The 16505-nt window shown below is 49.6% G+C and overlaps 2 protein-coding genes and 1 non-coding gene across 4 annotated transcripts in view; all 3 read right to left on the bottom strand.

Moving 5' to 3' along the window:
- Positions 1–889: 889 nt before the first annotated feature.
- Positions 890–4661, bottom strand: Rpl32 (ribosomal protein L32). Of its 2 annotated transcripts, XM_055604199.1 has the most exons (5): positions 4574–4617; positions 3829–3959; positions 3599–3699; positions 2566–2747; positions 890–1079 (listed from the first exon to the last, which is right to left on the bottom strand). In XM_055604199.1, exons 3-5 carry the CDS (start codon positions 3692–3694, stop codon positions 950–952), a joined length of 408 nt encoding a protein of 135 aa, XP_055460174.1. In that variant the 5' UTR covers positions 3695–3699; positions 3829–3959; positions 4574–4617; the 3' UTR covers positions 890–949. The 2 variants fall into 2 exon arrangements, with proteins under 2 accessions (XP_055460174.1, XP_055460173.1); XM_055604198.1 differs by lacking the exon at positions 3829–3959 and having other exon boundaries at positions 4574–4661.
- Positions 3768–3907, bottom strand: LOC129674359 (small nucleolar RNA SNORA7). Its single transcript, XR_008719800.1, has one exon. It is a non-coding gene; the product is annotated as a small nucleolar RNA SNORA7 (small nucleolar RNA).
- A 2635-nt stretch (positions 4662–7296) lies between the features above and the next one.
- Efcab12 (EF-hand calcium binding domain 12) overlaps positions 7297–16505 on the bottom strand; it is a 10536-nt gene continuing 1327 nt past the window's right edge. Inside the window, exons 2-7 of the mRNA XM_055604153.1 lie at positions 15992–16148; positions 12911–13104; positions 11858–12071; positions 10411–10567; positions 8706–8762; positions 7297–7769 (exon numbers count right to left, since the gene is read on the bottom strand). Coding sequence (XP_055460128.1) covers positions 7505–7769; positions 8706–8762; positions 10411–10567; positions 11858–12071; positions 12911–13104; positions 15992–16148 — 1044 coding nt within the window. The 3' untranslated portion in view covers positions 7297–7504. The remainder of the gene's footprint in view (positions 7770–8705; positions 8763–10410; positions 10568–11857; positions 12072–12910; positions 13105–15991; positions 16149–16505) is intronic.

Genomic DNA, 16505 nt, shown 5'->3' on the forward strand with positions numbered 1-16505 from the left:
CAGTAGCTAGTTTCAGTGCAGGTCCCAGGTTCGGTCCTGACAGTGTCAGGCCGATGGCAGAGACCTGTTGTCCCAGCTGCCTAGGAGGCCAAGACAAGATTTAAGGTCACAATAACTTATAGACTTTATGTAAAAGCAACAGGGCAGAAGATGGCTCATTGACTCAGGCTGCTCTTCCACAGGATCCAGGTTCAATTCCCAGCACTCCGGGCAGCAATAGACATCCCTATTCCAAGGGGTCAGACACATGCAGGCAAAAGCAGAGAAGTGGTGGAGCCCTTGCCCACCATGCACAGCACACCCCCCCCCCCCCCCCCCCCGCATCAGGAGGAAGTGTCCTTAGACAGTTCATGCCACACTGGGCTGCACGCATACTAGGCCTTCACTCGAGCCATGTTCCCAGCCCTAACTGGGTTTTGACCAAAGCAGGCAGCCTGGAATACATTTTTCATCTACAGGATCTAAGACCAGCCTCCTCATTTCTACATTAAGGCAACATCTACCACCTGCTATACCCTTCTGAACTTTGTCTCAAAACAGTGGAGGACTAGACAGAGACCAGCCTGTGCTTAACTGGTGACTCTAGTGTATGTTTGAAAAAGTAGCACTGCCCCCGTAGCATCTCATGTGGCAGAAATACACCTGCCAGTTTCAGTAAGTTCTCAATCCTCCAAAGACAGTCACATGACAGGATCAGATCGGAGGCTAGTCTGTCCCCCAGATGCACCTAATGCTGCAGAGGGCCAAGCCCTTTCCCCTCTTCCAACCACCTGCAGGCAACCAAGGCTAGTGTGAGATTCTGAGCCTGGCTCCCTCTAACCTCCCAGGTGAAGGGCCCACTGGGGACTAAGACACAAAGAGCCATCTCCAGTTTCCAAAAAGGCAGAAATAGAGATGGCAGTTTTTGTGGTTTTATTTTAAACACAAATAAAACACGGACACAAGCCATCTACTCATTCTCTTCACTGCGCAGCCTGGCGTTGGGATTGGTCACTCTGATGGCCAGCTGTGCTGCTCTTTCCACGATGGCTTTCCGGTTCTTGGAGGACACATTGTGAGCAATCTCAGCACAGTAAGACCTGAAGAAGAAGCAAAAAAAGGTCACCAGCGAGGTAGTGACTCCTGACCTCCACTCCACTGCCAGTCAGAAGTTCCTGGCAAAAAGCTAAAATGCTGCAGATCCAGTCACCAAGGCTCCCGCAGTGGGCTACAGTGACAAGGCATTAACTAGTCTACAGGGGGAGCTCGCCACACCGGACTCAGGTTCTCCTCACACCACAATTCTCACACAGGAGCCCAAAGGCATCCAGGGCAAATACTGAGCTACCCACCTCAACTAGTGAACACTGCATACACCACCCCAGAGTGTTGACCAACGGTCCTAACGAACACACTCCCGGTGTGGAGATGACCATGAAGCCAGACAGGCGGCTGATGAAAAGCCATTAGTAAAGCAAGACTGAAGAGTGATGTGACCAGTAGCTTTCCCCAAATAAAAAGGAGTCGGACAGCAAACACTGAATCCTGACAGACTCTCATACAGTTATCTGGGAATGGCTCACAACACACTTTTGACCCGGAACTCCATGTCCCTGGCCACCTGCATCTGTAGCAGTAACTGGCACAGCTACTACTCAGTCATGTACAGCCATACCTCACCCCAGGACTCTACCACCCAGGAAACATTTTCAGTGGTCTGTCTGTAACCTTTCCTCTTGCCCTGCTTCTCGGTTACACAGGGGGGAAATAACCAGAACTCGGCGAGCAATGCCAAGCAGCCTGAGAAGCCTACGTACCCATTAGAAATGTAGACCCAACCAACACTGCACTATTAATAAAGACAACATTGCCAAGCTGGAGAGATGCTCAGAGGTTCAGAGAGCACTGCCTGCTCCTCCAGAAGTCCCAACACCCACATGGTGGCTCACAACCATCTATAATGAGATTTGGTGCCCTCTTCTGAGGTTACACGCAGACAGAACACTGTATACATAATAAACAAATCTTAAAAAGAAAACAGCCACAGGACCGCACTGTCCCTGCACATTCAGCCACCAGCCTGCACCACCCCTCCAAAAGAAACTTCCCGCACTTCAATCAATGCTTGATTAAATGCACAACGTAACTCCCCATGCTGACCCTCTCTACCGGCATTATAACCACCTCAGAAAACAAATCCTTCTAAACCAGATCACACACAACCTTCATTCTCTGCAGTCCTAATTTATGCAGGGGTGGAGGGAATGCAGTTTCCAACCCACTTACCAGGAAGGAAAAAGAAACTGTTCCTACCACATCCTCATACCCAGTGTCAATGGCATGTCCTGGAAGGCCTCGGCTTGATGGAGCTGACTGTGCACCTCAGAGGTCACCAGGGCTGTAACTTGCTCAGAACACCCCACAACCTTCTCAACAGCTGTGCCTACAGCCTGCCCCAGCTCCTACATACCTGCAGTGCTCTGAAAAATCCAGTCCCTAACCAGCATTCTCTAAGCTCAGTAAGCCTGCCCCAGAGTCTCAGAAGGCAGGCCACTCCTAAGCAGGCCAGAGCCGGGACCAACTCACTTGTTGCACATCAGCAGCACTTCCAGCTCTTTGACATTGTGGACCAGAAACTTCCGGAAGCCGCTGGGCAGCATGTGCTTAGTTTTCTTGTTGCTCCCATAACCAATGTTGGGCATCAGGATCTGGCCCTTGAATCTTCTCCGAACCCTGTTGTCGATACCTCTGGGTTTCCGCCAGTTTCGCTAAAGACACAGAAGCCAAGTCAGTTTCCGTGCAAACTGCTAGCTTTCCCTCAGCAGGAAGAGGGCTAAATTCAAAGAGGGCAATATAACTTCCTACCTCTTCATACACTTTTAATAGGAAAAAAAAAAAAAATCTCCTGAGGCTGTGACTGAAAACCTTCCTACCAGACCACAAATTCAGACCCACACGGGTCGGGATAAGAGGGGACTGCACATCTTTCTTAAGACCCAAGTTTTCTGCCCCATAAAATGCACACAGCAAAGGCTGAGGCTGTAGCTCAGTTCGACAGAACGTTTGCCTGGCAAAGATGACGCCTGGGTTCCACCCCTAGTAGTTGGATCACCTTCCATTTGTAATTAGGTTTCAAAAGAGGTCAGGGAGGAGGGCTCAGGTGCTGGCTGTGCTTGCCTGCCCAGCCAACTGGTGAGCTCTGGACCCAGTGAGGTCTTGCCTCAAAAAAAAAAAAAAAAAAAAAAGGCACTCGAAATAGTGGTGGTGCTCGCCTTTAATCCCAGCACTCATGAGGCAGCCCTGTGAGTTTGAGGCCTGCCTGCTCTACAGAGTTCCAAAACAGCTAAGGCTACAAAGAAAAACCCTGTTTCGAAAAAACACATATACATGACAACACCCATATATGAAAAATAAGGTCAGGCTGCAGAAATGGCTCAGGGTAAGTGCCTGTTGCCAGATAACCTAAGTCTGATCACCTGGAACCACATGATGTGGAAGAAGAATCAACTCCTTACAGTCCCGAGCGGTACACTTATGAATATCAAATAGTCCAAGTGTCACCTTAAAACCCATAAACGTGCGCTTTGACCTTAACCCCAGCACAGAACCACACACATACCTTAATTTTTACATATCGGTCTGACTGGTGCCTGATGAACTTCTTGGTCCTCTTTTTGACGATCTTGGGCTTCACCAGAGGCCGGAGGGCAGCCATGTTGCCTATTTATAAAGTCGGATACACGTTATCCAAGAACCTGGGAGGGGAGGCTGGTTGTCTAAGGCCAGAGTTATGTTGCAGAGTGTCTTCCAATCACCAGCTACTGAGCAAACTGGGAATGGAATGGGTACCTCTGCTAGGCTTGTTCTCCCTCCTGCTTCCGAAGCTGGCAGAATACTAGCCACTCTCCAGGCGCGATCTCAAGAGGTCAGGGGTCACCTCACCTACTCAGAACCTCACTCGAAGTACGGCAGCAGCTGACCTATAACCCAAATCAGGACCTTCTTAGTGGGCTAGGGGCAGCAAATCCCACTCCACCAAGCTGCCCAACCAAGCGATCACTAAGTTAGAAGTGTTGCCGCCGCAAACACGCAGAAGCCCGTACTTCTAACACGACCCCAGACAGCGCGTCCCTCCCGGATCGCCTCAGCACCATCGACAGGTACCTTCTCTGCTCCCTCCATAAAGAACGTGCTTTGCCGAGCATACACTAAGTACCGAACGAGCACACGTTCTGCAAGCATCTTTTGCTCTCTGGCACCTCGAAGGCAGGAGAGCGGGGGCAGTTTCCTCACCCAAGATGTCCTACCCGCCACCAAGAACTGCTGCTAACAAGAGGACATGAAAGTGGCCTGCCCCGTCCCAAGCCGACAGGCTCCATGGCAGCAAAACGGCCCTGGCCGACGCCTGGCCCCGGGCGAACTCCGTGGCATCGCTAACAGCCCGTAGGCCCGGCCCGTGCGCGCTCGCCGCTACGGCGCCAGCGCGGAGACCGACGTCGAGGCGTCTCCACCGGGCTATACCAAGGTCTCCCCACCCGGCGACTGGGCCGCGCAGAGCCCGCAGGCGGGCGGATGACCAGCGATGCAGACTCACCTCAAAACAGATGGCAGCCACCTCGTAGGTAGCGCCGAGGAAGAAGGAAGGGGCGGCAACGCGCAAGGGATGATGGGACGTAGCCTCAGGTCCTGGTAGGGAAAAGGGAAGCACTTCCGGCTCTAGGTCTTCCAAAGAAAACGAAGACGTGCCAAAGAAATGCTGAAAAAAAAAAATCCCACTGTACTAGTATTCTATAATAGACATTAACATCTTGGAATGATCTAAAATGTATCTTTTTCTTGGGACTACTTAGGAAATTTGGTATTCTTTCTGAGACGAGACCTGCTAGGTGGGCACCTACTTCCGCCCGAATTGGTTTTTTTTTTTTTTTTAAATAGCTTCGATCCCGAGTGCGCCTCCTTGTGGTTAGGAGGTGGCAAGACAGAGGGTTGGGTTTTTTGTTTTTGTTTTTGTTTTTTTAAGACGAGGTTTCTCTGTGTAGCCTTAGCTGTTTTCTACTCGCTTGTAAACTCGCTCGTACTCACAGAGCTCCGCCTGCCTCTGCCTCCCGGAGTGCTGGGATGACAGGCGTGCGCCATTTAAAAGGTTGGTTGAGCAAATATCCTAAAACACCAGAATTTACAGAAGTTCAAGCCCCTGGAGTAAGAAGTGTTACGGAGCCTGCCCTTATTTTACACTTGTTCAGATCATCAGCACTTATATATAGTATGTACCTAGAGCAATGTATTGATAAGTGCAAGGTTGTTAATATTGCTTAGGAAATAATGACAAGGAAAAAAAGTCCGCTGGCCTGGTATGGTGGTGCACGCCTTTCAATCCTAGCACTTGGGACGCAGAGGTAGGGTGCAAGGTCATAGTTTTCCAGGCCCACTAGATGTGTCTCCCCATCCAACCCCGCCCCCCCACAAAGTCTACATAATACAGATGCAGTTTTATTTCGAATATTTTCATATTTGTGTTTGTTTGAATTTGAATGCACCCTATGGAACAAAGGCTATAGAGGGCCAATTTTACATATAAAATAAGGCTATACTAGCCAACTCTCCACTGACACTGTATGTCCTTGTCACAATTGTTTAAGGTGATTCTTTTCTTTCTTTTCATTTGCTATGGATGGGAAATGAACTTGGGAGATGTGGTTCCACACTTTCAATCATTCAGCTGCCTAGCTTTAAATTTTTTTTATTGGTCTGTTTTGTTTAGCTTTTGTTGTTCAGATCATTGTGAAAAATCTAATTTTAGAAGGAAATAAAACCAAACCAGGGCTGGGTAGATAGATGGCTTGTTGGTTCAGAGCACTGGTGTACTTGGCAGAGGACCTGGATTTAGTTCCCAGCACCTACATGATGCCTCATAACCTTCTAATTTCAGTCCTAGGGGATCCAATGCACTACATTCATGTGGTACATATCATATAGGCAAAACATTCAAGCGTACAGAAGAAATATTTTTTGTTTTTGTTTTTGTTTTTTGAGACAGGGTTTCTGTGTGTAGTCCTACAAAACTCATTCCTTAGACCAGGCTGGCCTCAAACTCTGGGATGTGCCTGTCTCTGCCTCCTAGAATTAAAGGTGAGTGCCTCTACCACCCAGCAGAATTGTAAAAACAATTTTAAACAACCTTGATTCTACAACCCAAACACAACGGATGTCAGGGGTGATTTTGAAAGTGGCTCCAGGAGATGGGGACAGATGCTAAATCCGGTATGTTCCTCCAACAGGAAGTGAGCTGGGATGACAGCAGGAATGTTGGCAACTACCTTGAGGTGCTAGCTGGAAGAGGAGAGTGGAGGCCCCAAGAAGTACTTCCATCGCCCAAGGTGGCTGGCTGGCAAGCAGCAGGGTGGGACTAGAGCTTTCCTGTGTCTGTGGCTTGTTCACCCTTCCCCAAGGGCTGCTTATCCTCCCGGCTACATGAAGTCCAGTGGCGTGTGAAGCATGGGAGTGTGGAACTAATGGCAGCTTACAGACCACATTTCACAAAGGGAAAGTTAAGTAGGTGAATCACGGGGGGGGAGGGGGCCCATGAGCTAGAGAGCATGGCTCTGATTTCTGAAGACCCACAGGGATTGGGGACCTCCATCTAATGGGGATGTAGCAGAAGTTTTGGTTTCTTTAAAAGCTCAGTTATGTTATGTAAACATGTTTTTGTTTTAAACCCAAATGTGGGGTTTTAATTTGTCCACGGCTGATAATTGCCTCGTGCAAAGGCAGGGTCTTTGTCAGCTGGAGTTAGTTAGAGGACTCTGAGCAGTATAAATGTGAGAGTCCAGTGGGAGAATGTATGGCGGCTTGGAGGAGACAGCCCGAGAGAACTGTTCAATGATTCTTTGAACAAGAATGCTGGCTGCATTTGCTGGTTTGCTGGTTACCTGGACTGGTGGATATGCTGATGACTGAGATTGGTATTACCCCCAAAAGAACCTGATGACCCTACCCAGCCAGAAGTAAAGAGGTCTTTGTCCCCTCTCTCTTCTAACCCTCTTTCTTACCCAGGGTTGAGGGTTGGAAGGGAGGTAGAAGCTTAAGAAATCCTAAAGAAAATAGTTTTGAAAACTAGTGCCTACATGGGGATATGAGAACACGCTGCTGCCTCATTTTGCAAAGGACACTCTTACTGCCTGTTGCATCCCGGTGGGCACTAATGTCCCGGGAGGTGGGAGGTGTCCTGGGGAACCCTGTCTCTCACACATACTCAACACCTTCAAGTTTTCCAGCGCTTAAACAGGAAATCGCATCAGGTAGGCTACAGGTCCGCTCTAAACTGGTTTATTTTAAAAGGGCAGAGGTCATGACAGGGTAGAAAACACACCATGGGTGGGTCTGGACACATCCATACTCCCAGGCACGAGAGACTGTGGCATCAGGGGACACAGCCCCAGACCTTCCCTGGGAATGCTTTTGTATGGCTCTTTGACATCTCATGTCTGCAGTTGCGGGCCCCTGGTCCAGCACACCGCAGGCCACTCTAGTTAAGGAAGTACACCTTGTGTGCATCGTGGTAGGCATAGGTAACATAAGAATTGTCTCTCATGGGCCACCAGTCCCTAGGCTGGTAACTGGCAGGGTAAGCATGGCCATGGTACCCGTGTTCTACAAAGTTGAAGATTGCAAGACTCTTGTCCTTGGCCACAGAGGGCAGGTAGAGCCGCAGCTTGTCCAGAAGGTGACCTGGCCAGAAGTTATTGGGGTGGGGGCCGGACAGACTGCTGCGCCCCTTCTCCTCCAGGTTCCTGGAAAAGGAAAAGACACAGGGAAGGTTGCCTTTGCAGAGAGACCAGGCCCAGGGCTCCTTCTCGGCAGAGAACTTGAGCCGCGACCACACTCTGCTGTGTGGACAGCATTACACACCTGGTGAGGACGGCGAGGACCCAGAGGTCTAGAGATCAAGGTCCCACAATGATGAGATACTATGCAGGCCTCAGGAACTGCTTCTTAAACCCACACTTAGACATGTGCTGTCCTTGTTCAGGAGCAGTCATTCTCAACCTTCCCAATGCTGTGACCCTTTAATACAGTTCTTCATGTTGTGGTGATCCCAACCATAAAATTTCACTGCTACTGCATAACTGTAATTTTGCTACTGTTATGAATTGTGACGTGAACAGTTGTATTTTCCAATGGGCTTAGGCAACCCCTGTGAAAGTCACTTGACACCCGCCCCCAAAAGGGTCACAGGTTGAGCAACTGTTGCTTTAAAGGGCTTGCTTCTCCCCACCCCCCGACTTCAGCCAGTCTTTTTGGTGCTGGGGATAGAACCCAGGACCTCACAATGCTTTAGGTTAGTGCCCAGCTGCTAAGCTACACCCCGGCCCCATCTGAAAGTATTTGGATATCATGTCTGGAATCTAGCATCTGTAGCCAGCCTCACTGGGTTCAGCTTCAGATGTGAGACTATGTCAGTGTCCTCTCCTATAAGTGGTATGTCTGGAGCAACTCGGGCTTTTGGTGACAATGTAGATGAGTTCACTCATGGGGCCCCCCAGAGCAACTGTGCCTGGCACTCCCTGAGCACTCTTCTGCTGTCCCTTAGGCCTTGGTCATAGAGCCCCACCACAGTGCTAGGATCTTGTCCAGTGTGCACAGGCCCCAGAGCTGGGGGGAGGAGAGGCCAGCCCTCCCATCCTCATCCTCTGCCCTCCCTGCAGACACACAGAACCACTACAAACCAAGTAAATTCCTGGAATTCCTGAAAGTTCATTTTCTTGAGTTTCTCTGTTGTTTTCCTAGCAGGGGACAGAGAAAGACAGTGTTAGGAGAAAGAAACTTCCAGGAGCCAGAGCCCTTAGGAGGCAGAAGCACACCTATCTCTGAATTTGAGGCCAGCCTGGTCTACAGAGCGATTTCCAGAAAAGCCAGGGCTACGCAGAGAAACTGTCTCAAAACAACCCCCTTTCCAAAACTTCAGGAAAAGTGGGTTTTGGGGTACGGGCCATTAAGGGATCCATTTCTTAGTGTCAGACCAGAGCTCTGGACATTGTTCCTTTGTGGTGAGGCCCTAGCTGTGTCTCCATACACCAAGGCACAACCTATGCCCTGGGCTTAGCTGGACTGGGCCTTATCTCCTGACTTGACTCCCAGTCCTCTTGCCAGAGGCCACGCTCTGTGGGAGAAGCACGATAGAGACTCACTTTCCATACTCTGCCCCAGCAGACATCATTACCAGATCACTGGATTCCTTCCCAAGCCCACATATGACCTCAGAATTTCTTTTTTTTTTTTTTTTTTTTCTTCTGATACAAATGATTCTCTGGGCCTTGTGCACTCGCTACACCTTGTGCCTGGCTTTGGGATCTTTAACAACTTAGTTCCTAGAGGTAACAGATATCCAATGTCTCTCCTTTAGCTAGGAGACCTTTCTCTTTTATAGCTGTGGTTTGTCAAACACAAGGAAAAATCTCTTTCCTGGGCGGCTGAAACATTCAGGGTCCAGTCCCAATCTCTCTGGGCAGGTTTCTAGCAGTGGACCCTACAGCTACAGTAGCCACCGTGTGCTCATTCACCAGTGTATAGCTTCTGTTATGTGTTCTCCACAGGCTTATGTGTTTGATAGCTTGGTCCTCAAACCCACTTTCCGGATTCAAGACCGAGGAATTGGTGCCAGCCACAGGTTAAAGGCCTATCTCACAGGTCCACCAAGCTGCTACTGAGCTTGGGTCACGTTCAGCACTGCTGTGGGTCTTAGACCGGCCCTGTACTTAAAAACATTAGGACAAGTGCTGGACAAAGCAACAGCCACACTGGCAGCGCTGAGGATGGGGGCTTGTCCAGCCCTCCCTGTGTGTAACAGGAGTGCTGCACCCACTTTACAAATGAAGGTGCTGAGGCTCAGAGCGCAGCAGCTTGACTGCTGAGAGGAAGCTTGTCTGCACTCACGGAGCTGCACTGCCGCCTGCCCAGGCATTTTTCCCCTCCACCCCAACCCTCTTTCAGGGATTAGCCATCTCCTTCTCTCCTGGCAGTCGCTACGGACGTTATCCACGGTAGTTGGGTGCTTGGTCCACATCTGGTGGGACTGGAGGGGGAATTAACCTTCAAAGGAGGTTTGTCTAAGGGTTGGGGTGACATTTTGTTTCCCCGGAGGCTACCAGCCTGCCTCTTAGTGGAGAATGAGTGTGCCTGCCACATGGTGGCAGCACAGGAAAGGGAACTGGTCCCTCAGCTCCTGACAGGGTAAAATAACACCCGCTCTGGATCTTCTCCACTGGCCTTATGATTATGTAAGCCTGTGACCAGGGGGGCCTTATGATTATGTAAGCCTGTGACTAAGGGGGGGGCTAAGGGATTGGGCCAATCAGAAGTGACCAGGAAGGGACACAGATACTGCTGAAACATCCCAGCCCCTGCAGCTAAAGGGACAGCCCGAAACTCAGCTTGTCTGTCTTCCTTTCCCCAAGGTTCTGGTGGCAGCGGTCCCCAAACTCAGCCATACTGCAACCAAGCCTCTGGTCTATGTAATAGCCTCCAGGTTGCCGGATCGGGCGGACTTCGTGTTTCATAGTAATTAACTTGTCTCCTGGATACAGTAGTGCTGTGGGCAACAAGGAAGACAGCAGAGTCTATTGAGCAAATTTTAGGGTCGCATGGGAACTATTTAAACAAATTCACATTTCTGTTTAAAAGATTCATTTTTTTCTGAGCTAGCAAGACGGCTTGGCAGGTAGAGTGGCCAAGTGCATATGTGGGGGCTAGAATACAACTTTGTGGAGTCTGTTCTCTCTATATTTATGTGGACTCTGAGTATTGAACTTAGGTCATCAGGCTTGATGGCAAGTGCCTTCACCCACTGAACCATCTCACTGGCTCCCAACTCTGTAAAATCACATTTATTTATTCATTCGCTTATTTACTCTCTTTATTTCTTGTCTCTATGTATGTGTATGTATCAGAGAGACACAGCGAGAGAGAGAGAGAGAGAGAGAGAGAGAGAGAGCACACTGCCACACACATGTAGAGGTCAGAGGACAACTTGTAGGAGCTGGTTTTTAGTTTCTACTACATGAGTCCCAGGGACTGAACTTGGTCATTAGGCTGGCAGGAAAGGCCTCAGCCTGCTGAGCCATCTTGCCAACCCAGTTTCTTATTTTCAGATGACTGTAGGTTCGCTGGAAATTGCAAAACACAATAGGGTGTAGAATTTCCCTAAACTCTCCCACAGCTCTTCATAACGCAGGGCATACAGCTGCAGTTCAGTATCAGAAGGCACCTTGGATGATCCTGCTCATCAGGGGACCAAGGAGAGACACCAATTTGTAACAGCGAATTAGAATGAAGCTACTTAGCAAGCTTAGTTTGGAAGCAGGAAGATTCAACCAGACTTCACTAGGTTAATTAGTGTGTACATGTGTGTGCTTGCATGAGTGTGTGTGTGTGTGTGTGTGTGTGTGTGTGTGTGTGTGTGCGCCAAGTATGGAGTCAAGACCTCATACTTGATAAATCAAGAAGTCTAACACTGAGCTCCACTCCCAGCCCTACTACAAAATATTTACTAATTTGGTAACTATTTTGATGGTGATTTCTCATGGTTTTGAACTTGTCTGATAGGAGTGTTCGTACGTGTGTGTGTTCTTTCTGGTAGATGTGTGTGGGTAGGTGGGTGAGGTGTGTGGAGGCAGTGATCTAGAACCCAGATTCCCCATGTGTCCAGAGCCTGTGTCCTAGGAATCCCACCTGGCGGTCAGGCAGGCTGCTTTTCCTTTCCTCCCCGGCGTTCCCACCAAAGGCCTCGGTGGCTTGGCTGGCTGCATGTATAGGGAAGCCAGGCCAATTCCACGTTAGCCATTGCTCAGGCCCCAGGCTTCCCCTTGAAGCAAGCCCCTACCTCTCATGAGGATGTCCTCAGTCAGCGGGAGCTTGTAGGCCTTGCAGACTTCCCAGCACTTCAGGTAGATCAGGAAGTCATTCCTGCGGTTCACATTAATCAGCTCCTCCATCTCCCCAGAAAGGGTGGATGGCAGGCAGTGCTCATCAAAGGCTTTTACCCCAGATCGAACCAGCCGGCAGCGCTCCATGTATTGGATGGAGGGAAGACAGAGCTGTGGGGAGAACAGAGGAGGCTCCATCTTGTGTCTTTGTGACATTCACCCTGGCTGGAAGGCAGCATAGCACTTCCTCCACTTCCCTCAGAGAGGCCCTTACGAAGAAAACCACCTGAACAGGAGGTTGCATTTCAGGTTCCAAAGCTAGCAGCTTGGAGGACCAAGCATTGAGGTCAAAGTTATCCCTCACGGGCTCTGGGGACTTGATACATGAGTCCTGGGGCCACAGCCTCATGCTGGGTGTGCCCGTGTGCTCTGTGGTACCTATAAGAGGGCACAGCAGCAGTAAGTGCTTCAGAGGTAGGCGTCCTGTTGAAAAATGAGTCTTTGGCTACCGGGGACTCTGAATCGGGTAGAGCTGTTTGTAGGTAATCCTGAGTAGACGCCATGTCGCCAGTGCAGAGGCACCGAGAAGTGTCACCCACTGTCACTGGCTGTTGAGGTTTTTTTATTTGTTGCTGTTTGGTTTTGTTTTTGTTTCTTTGAGACATACATCGTGTACTTCTAGTGTCCTAGAACTGACTGTGTCGATCAGGCTGGCCTCACAGAGATCTACCTGTCTCTGCCCTCTCAAGTCTTAGGATTAAAGGTATGTATCTCATTTGGGTTTTTCTTTCAGTGCAGCCCAGGCTAGTCTCAAACATATAATCCTTTTGACAGGATCTCCTGAGTGCTGGCGTTACAGGGCTATTTCACCACACCAAGCTGTTTACTGTGGAGATGACAGTCAAGGGCTGAGGGAAGTAAGACCTTTCGGAGCACTCCAGCAATCAGGTGTCAGTGCAAGAGTCCTGAACCTGGCCTGCCCAGCCCCCACGCCTGTGCCAGACAGATACCTTGTTCTTCCTTCGCCTCTCACGGTAACGCCTGCCCACATCCTCCATGTCCTCCTCTGTCATAGGCCGCCCCTCCATCTTTGTATCAACCTCAGGCACCTTCAGCAGGTCCATCTTGGGAGTCTGCGGGTATGAGACATCCTGCTTGTCTGAGATGTGCTTCACGGAAGTTTTCTTTATATATAACCTGTAATCTAGAGTTGGAGGGAAAGATGAAGGAGGGACTAAGAGGGTACCCAGCTGTGGAATGCAACATGATGTCACTGAGCAGATGCCAACATGCTCTTTTGACCCTTTCCCAAATGTCCAGCCAGTGTCCATCTGGGGGGCACTGTGAATTTATCCCCTACATTGCTATCAAGCCCCATTTCTGCATACCCTACACCCTTTTCCTGTGCCTCTCACATCCTCTGTCACCCTGTTCCCACCAAGTGACAAACAGAACCCTTATAAAATGGCAGCTGGGCATGGTGGTGCACACCTTTAATCCCAGCACTCAGGAGGCAGAGGTAGGCAGATCTCTGTGAGTTCAAGGCCAGCCTGGTCTACAGAGTGAGTTCTAGGACATCCAGGACTGTTACACAGAGAAACCCTGTCTCAACAAACAAACAAAACATAAACAAGATCAACTTGTGCCCCTGGCTTCCCAGGGAACACAAACTAAAAACAGACTTGCTGGACCACAAGGACCTGTGGAAATCTGCCTCACCTATGCCATCCTGTAACTCAAGAGTCTTTCCTGCCCAAGGCCCTTGACCTTGGCAGTTCCACCTGCCTTGGATGCTCTTCCCAGCACCAGTCACGAAGGGGTCAGCCCAACACTTAGAGCTTAGGGGCTTTGTCTGACTACCATCCTGACACTCCTGCTAGGTGACGCCAAGGCAACTGTCTCGGTGGACAGCATCTTACCATGAGTAAGCTGCTGGAAGCAGGGCTTGCTTGTTCACTGCACTCTCCCAGTTCCTACAAGCAGCCCTAGCATTTTGATGATAACTGCCAAAATGGGGACCAAGGAAAGGATTCCAACACCTTGCCAAGGTCCTGGTGGTGGCCTCATGCTAAGGTGAAATCTTGGCCTCACCTCCTCCTGAGACTCCAGACAAGCAGCTCGGCCTCTCTGGATATTTGCTTTCTCCGTGGAAAACAGGAATAGCAACTCTAACCTCCAGGCAGGCAGGGAAAACTGAGTTGCGCAAATGCTGCCAACCCCACTTGGTGCCCAAGAAATGCAATCACCTCCTTTCCTCTGAGTCCAGAGGCCTAGAAGCTTGCTCTTTTAGACAAATTGAGACTCCTCCACGTCCGTCTTACCCACTGCCACCCTCTAGGGTGGCATTTGACCATACTGAGATAGTAACCAATCAATAGATAACTGCTGCCTTCAAATCAAGATAAAGGGGGATTTTTTTTTTTTAAGTAGTGTGTGTGTGTTACAGTCCTCGACTATAGCTATTATTGTTGAGCACTATGCTCTAGTGACTCCAGCCAGCTATGAGATCACAGCTGCTCTGGGCATTCATAAGATCCTGGGAGGAGCAGAGCAGAGGAGTGAAAGCCAGGAGGTGCTGACCCTGGGCCATAGAAGCTGTGAGGGTGCTTGGGTTTCCTTTGGGTCGGGGACTCGCATGGAGTAGGGGCGGGAGCTGGTGTATCTGCAGGACTGCCTCAGAAGGGAAGTCTGGGATCTAGAACTGGGAAATGCACACTGTGCAGGGGCTGCCTAAGGCACCACGCCAGGGAAAACACTGCCCTTGGCGTAGGCATTCACTCTGATTCTAGAAACCCGGCTTCAGTTTGGCACCCCTGCAAGAAAACCTCTCCAACTGCTTCCTGATGGCTTTTATTTATCTCAAAGGGGACAGAGCCCCACCCCTCCCTAAAAGTGTGTCTGAGGTTAATTTCCTGCCAGCCTGGTGGATAGGGACAAAGCAAGACCCATTCCACTTAAAAAAATGATGGTGTTGCTCTATTTGAAAGGGAGCTGGGATGGTGAGTATTGCAGCTGCTTGTTTTTATTCCCCACAACAATAATATATGTATTATATATATTATATTACATATATATATTATACACACACACAAACATACATAAAGATAGAGGGGCTGAGGGGTGTAGCTCAGTTGTTAGAATGCTTGCCTACACACAAAGCCCTGAGTTCAGCACCACACATAAACTAGGCATGGTAGCATATACTTATAATCGCAGCACTTGGGAGACAGAGGAAGGCAGACCTCTGTGAGTTTGAGGCTGGGCCTGTTCTACATTGTGAGTTCCAGAACAGTCAGAGCTATGTAGAGAAGCCTTGTCTCAAAACAGTCAATCAAAAATACAGGCTTGTGCTGTAAATTCATAGCCCACACATTAGAGAGTCCTTTCTAGTTTATGTCTTCTTGGTGTGTCTGGACAGATGTGGCCCCCACAAACAAGCACATGAGGGCAAATATAACATGCATAACCTACACAGCTGTTCACAGCGTCCCTGTGAACAGGGTCATCCAAGATGACCAAAAGCTCAAGGCAGCTAACTCCAAATATGTTCATTCAGTTTCTTAGCAATCTATTTTAGTTAACCTTTCCTTGGTTTAATTTTATTTGAGATAAAGTCTCCTGTATCCCACACTGACCTCAAACTCTCTACAGTCAAGGATGCTCCACCCCCATAAGGAGTGCTAGAATCGTACGACAACATGAATCAGTGCGACACCATGCCCGTTTCATGCAGTGCTGGGATAAAATCCAGGGCTTCGAACATGCTAAGACAAGCACTCTGCCACCCCTCTATTCCCAGCTCTCGGCTGTTTTACATTAATAGTTTATGTCCCTCTGAGGACAGATGCTGGACTTCATCTTTGAATAGACAAAAGGGCAGCTGGGCCCTTGAGAAAGTATCTGTTTCCTCATTGACCTTTGTGCCTGGGGACTTCAGAGCTTGGCAAACCTATAGCAAACCAGAGGAGGAGGAGGAGGGAGGAGGAGGAGGAGGAGGAGGAGGAGGAGGAGGAGGAGGAAGAGGAGGAGCCATTTGAGGATGGAAGTACTGGGGAGAGCCAGGCTGGCTCCAGGGCAGAGAGGGCACGCACACTCTCTGGCAATGGGCACGGTCTCTCTCTGCTGGGTCTGTGCCCATTGCTTGTAGGTGCTGAGGATGGCATCTGTGGTGATGGCATTCTGCTTCCCGAGAGTGCTGAGGTAGATGACTATGTCCTCCAGCTCCTGGTTCTTCAGAGGAACTCCAATCTGAGGAGGCACAAGACGTTACTGAGACCCACCTCACCCTTACCAGCAGGCTTGGCCAACCTGTTCGACTCTCCAGCTCCCTGCTGCCACAGGAGTACAGAGCCCTTGTTAGGCCCCTGAATGTACTCTGCGATTTATCTTGCCTTGCTTTTGCCCAAACGCTTCCCTCTTTCTGCCTGAAAAACTACTGTCCCTCCTTCGAAACCCAGGCCAGATAGGCCTCTATCTTTACACAGTTTTTTTCAGTTGATTAACATATTGGATAGGAAGAAAGTTATACATCTAGCCTTATCCACGAGGAACAGCTATGCCCTCTTCGACTGAAGTATCAGAAATCTATACACCTTTCCCCCCCCC

The sequence above is a fragment of the Psammomys obesus genome, unplaced genomic scaffold (assembly GCF_907164565.1).
Source record: "Psammomys obesus unplaced genomic scaffold, mPsaObe1.curated_primary_1811, whole genome shotgun sequence".
Taxonomy (NCBI): Eukaryota; Metazoa; Chordata; class Mammalia; order Rodentia; family Muridae; genus Psammomys; species Psammomys obesus.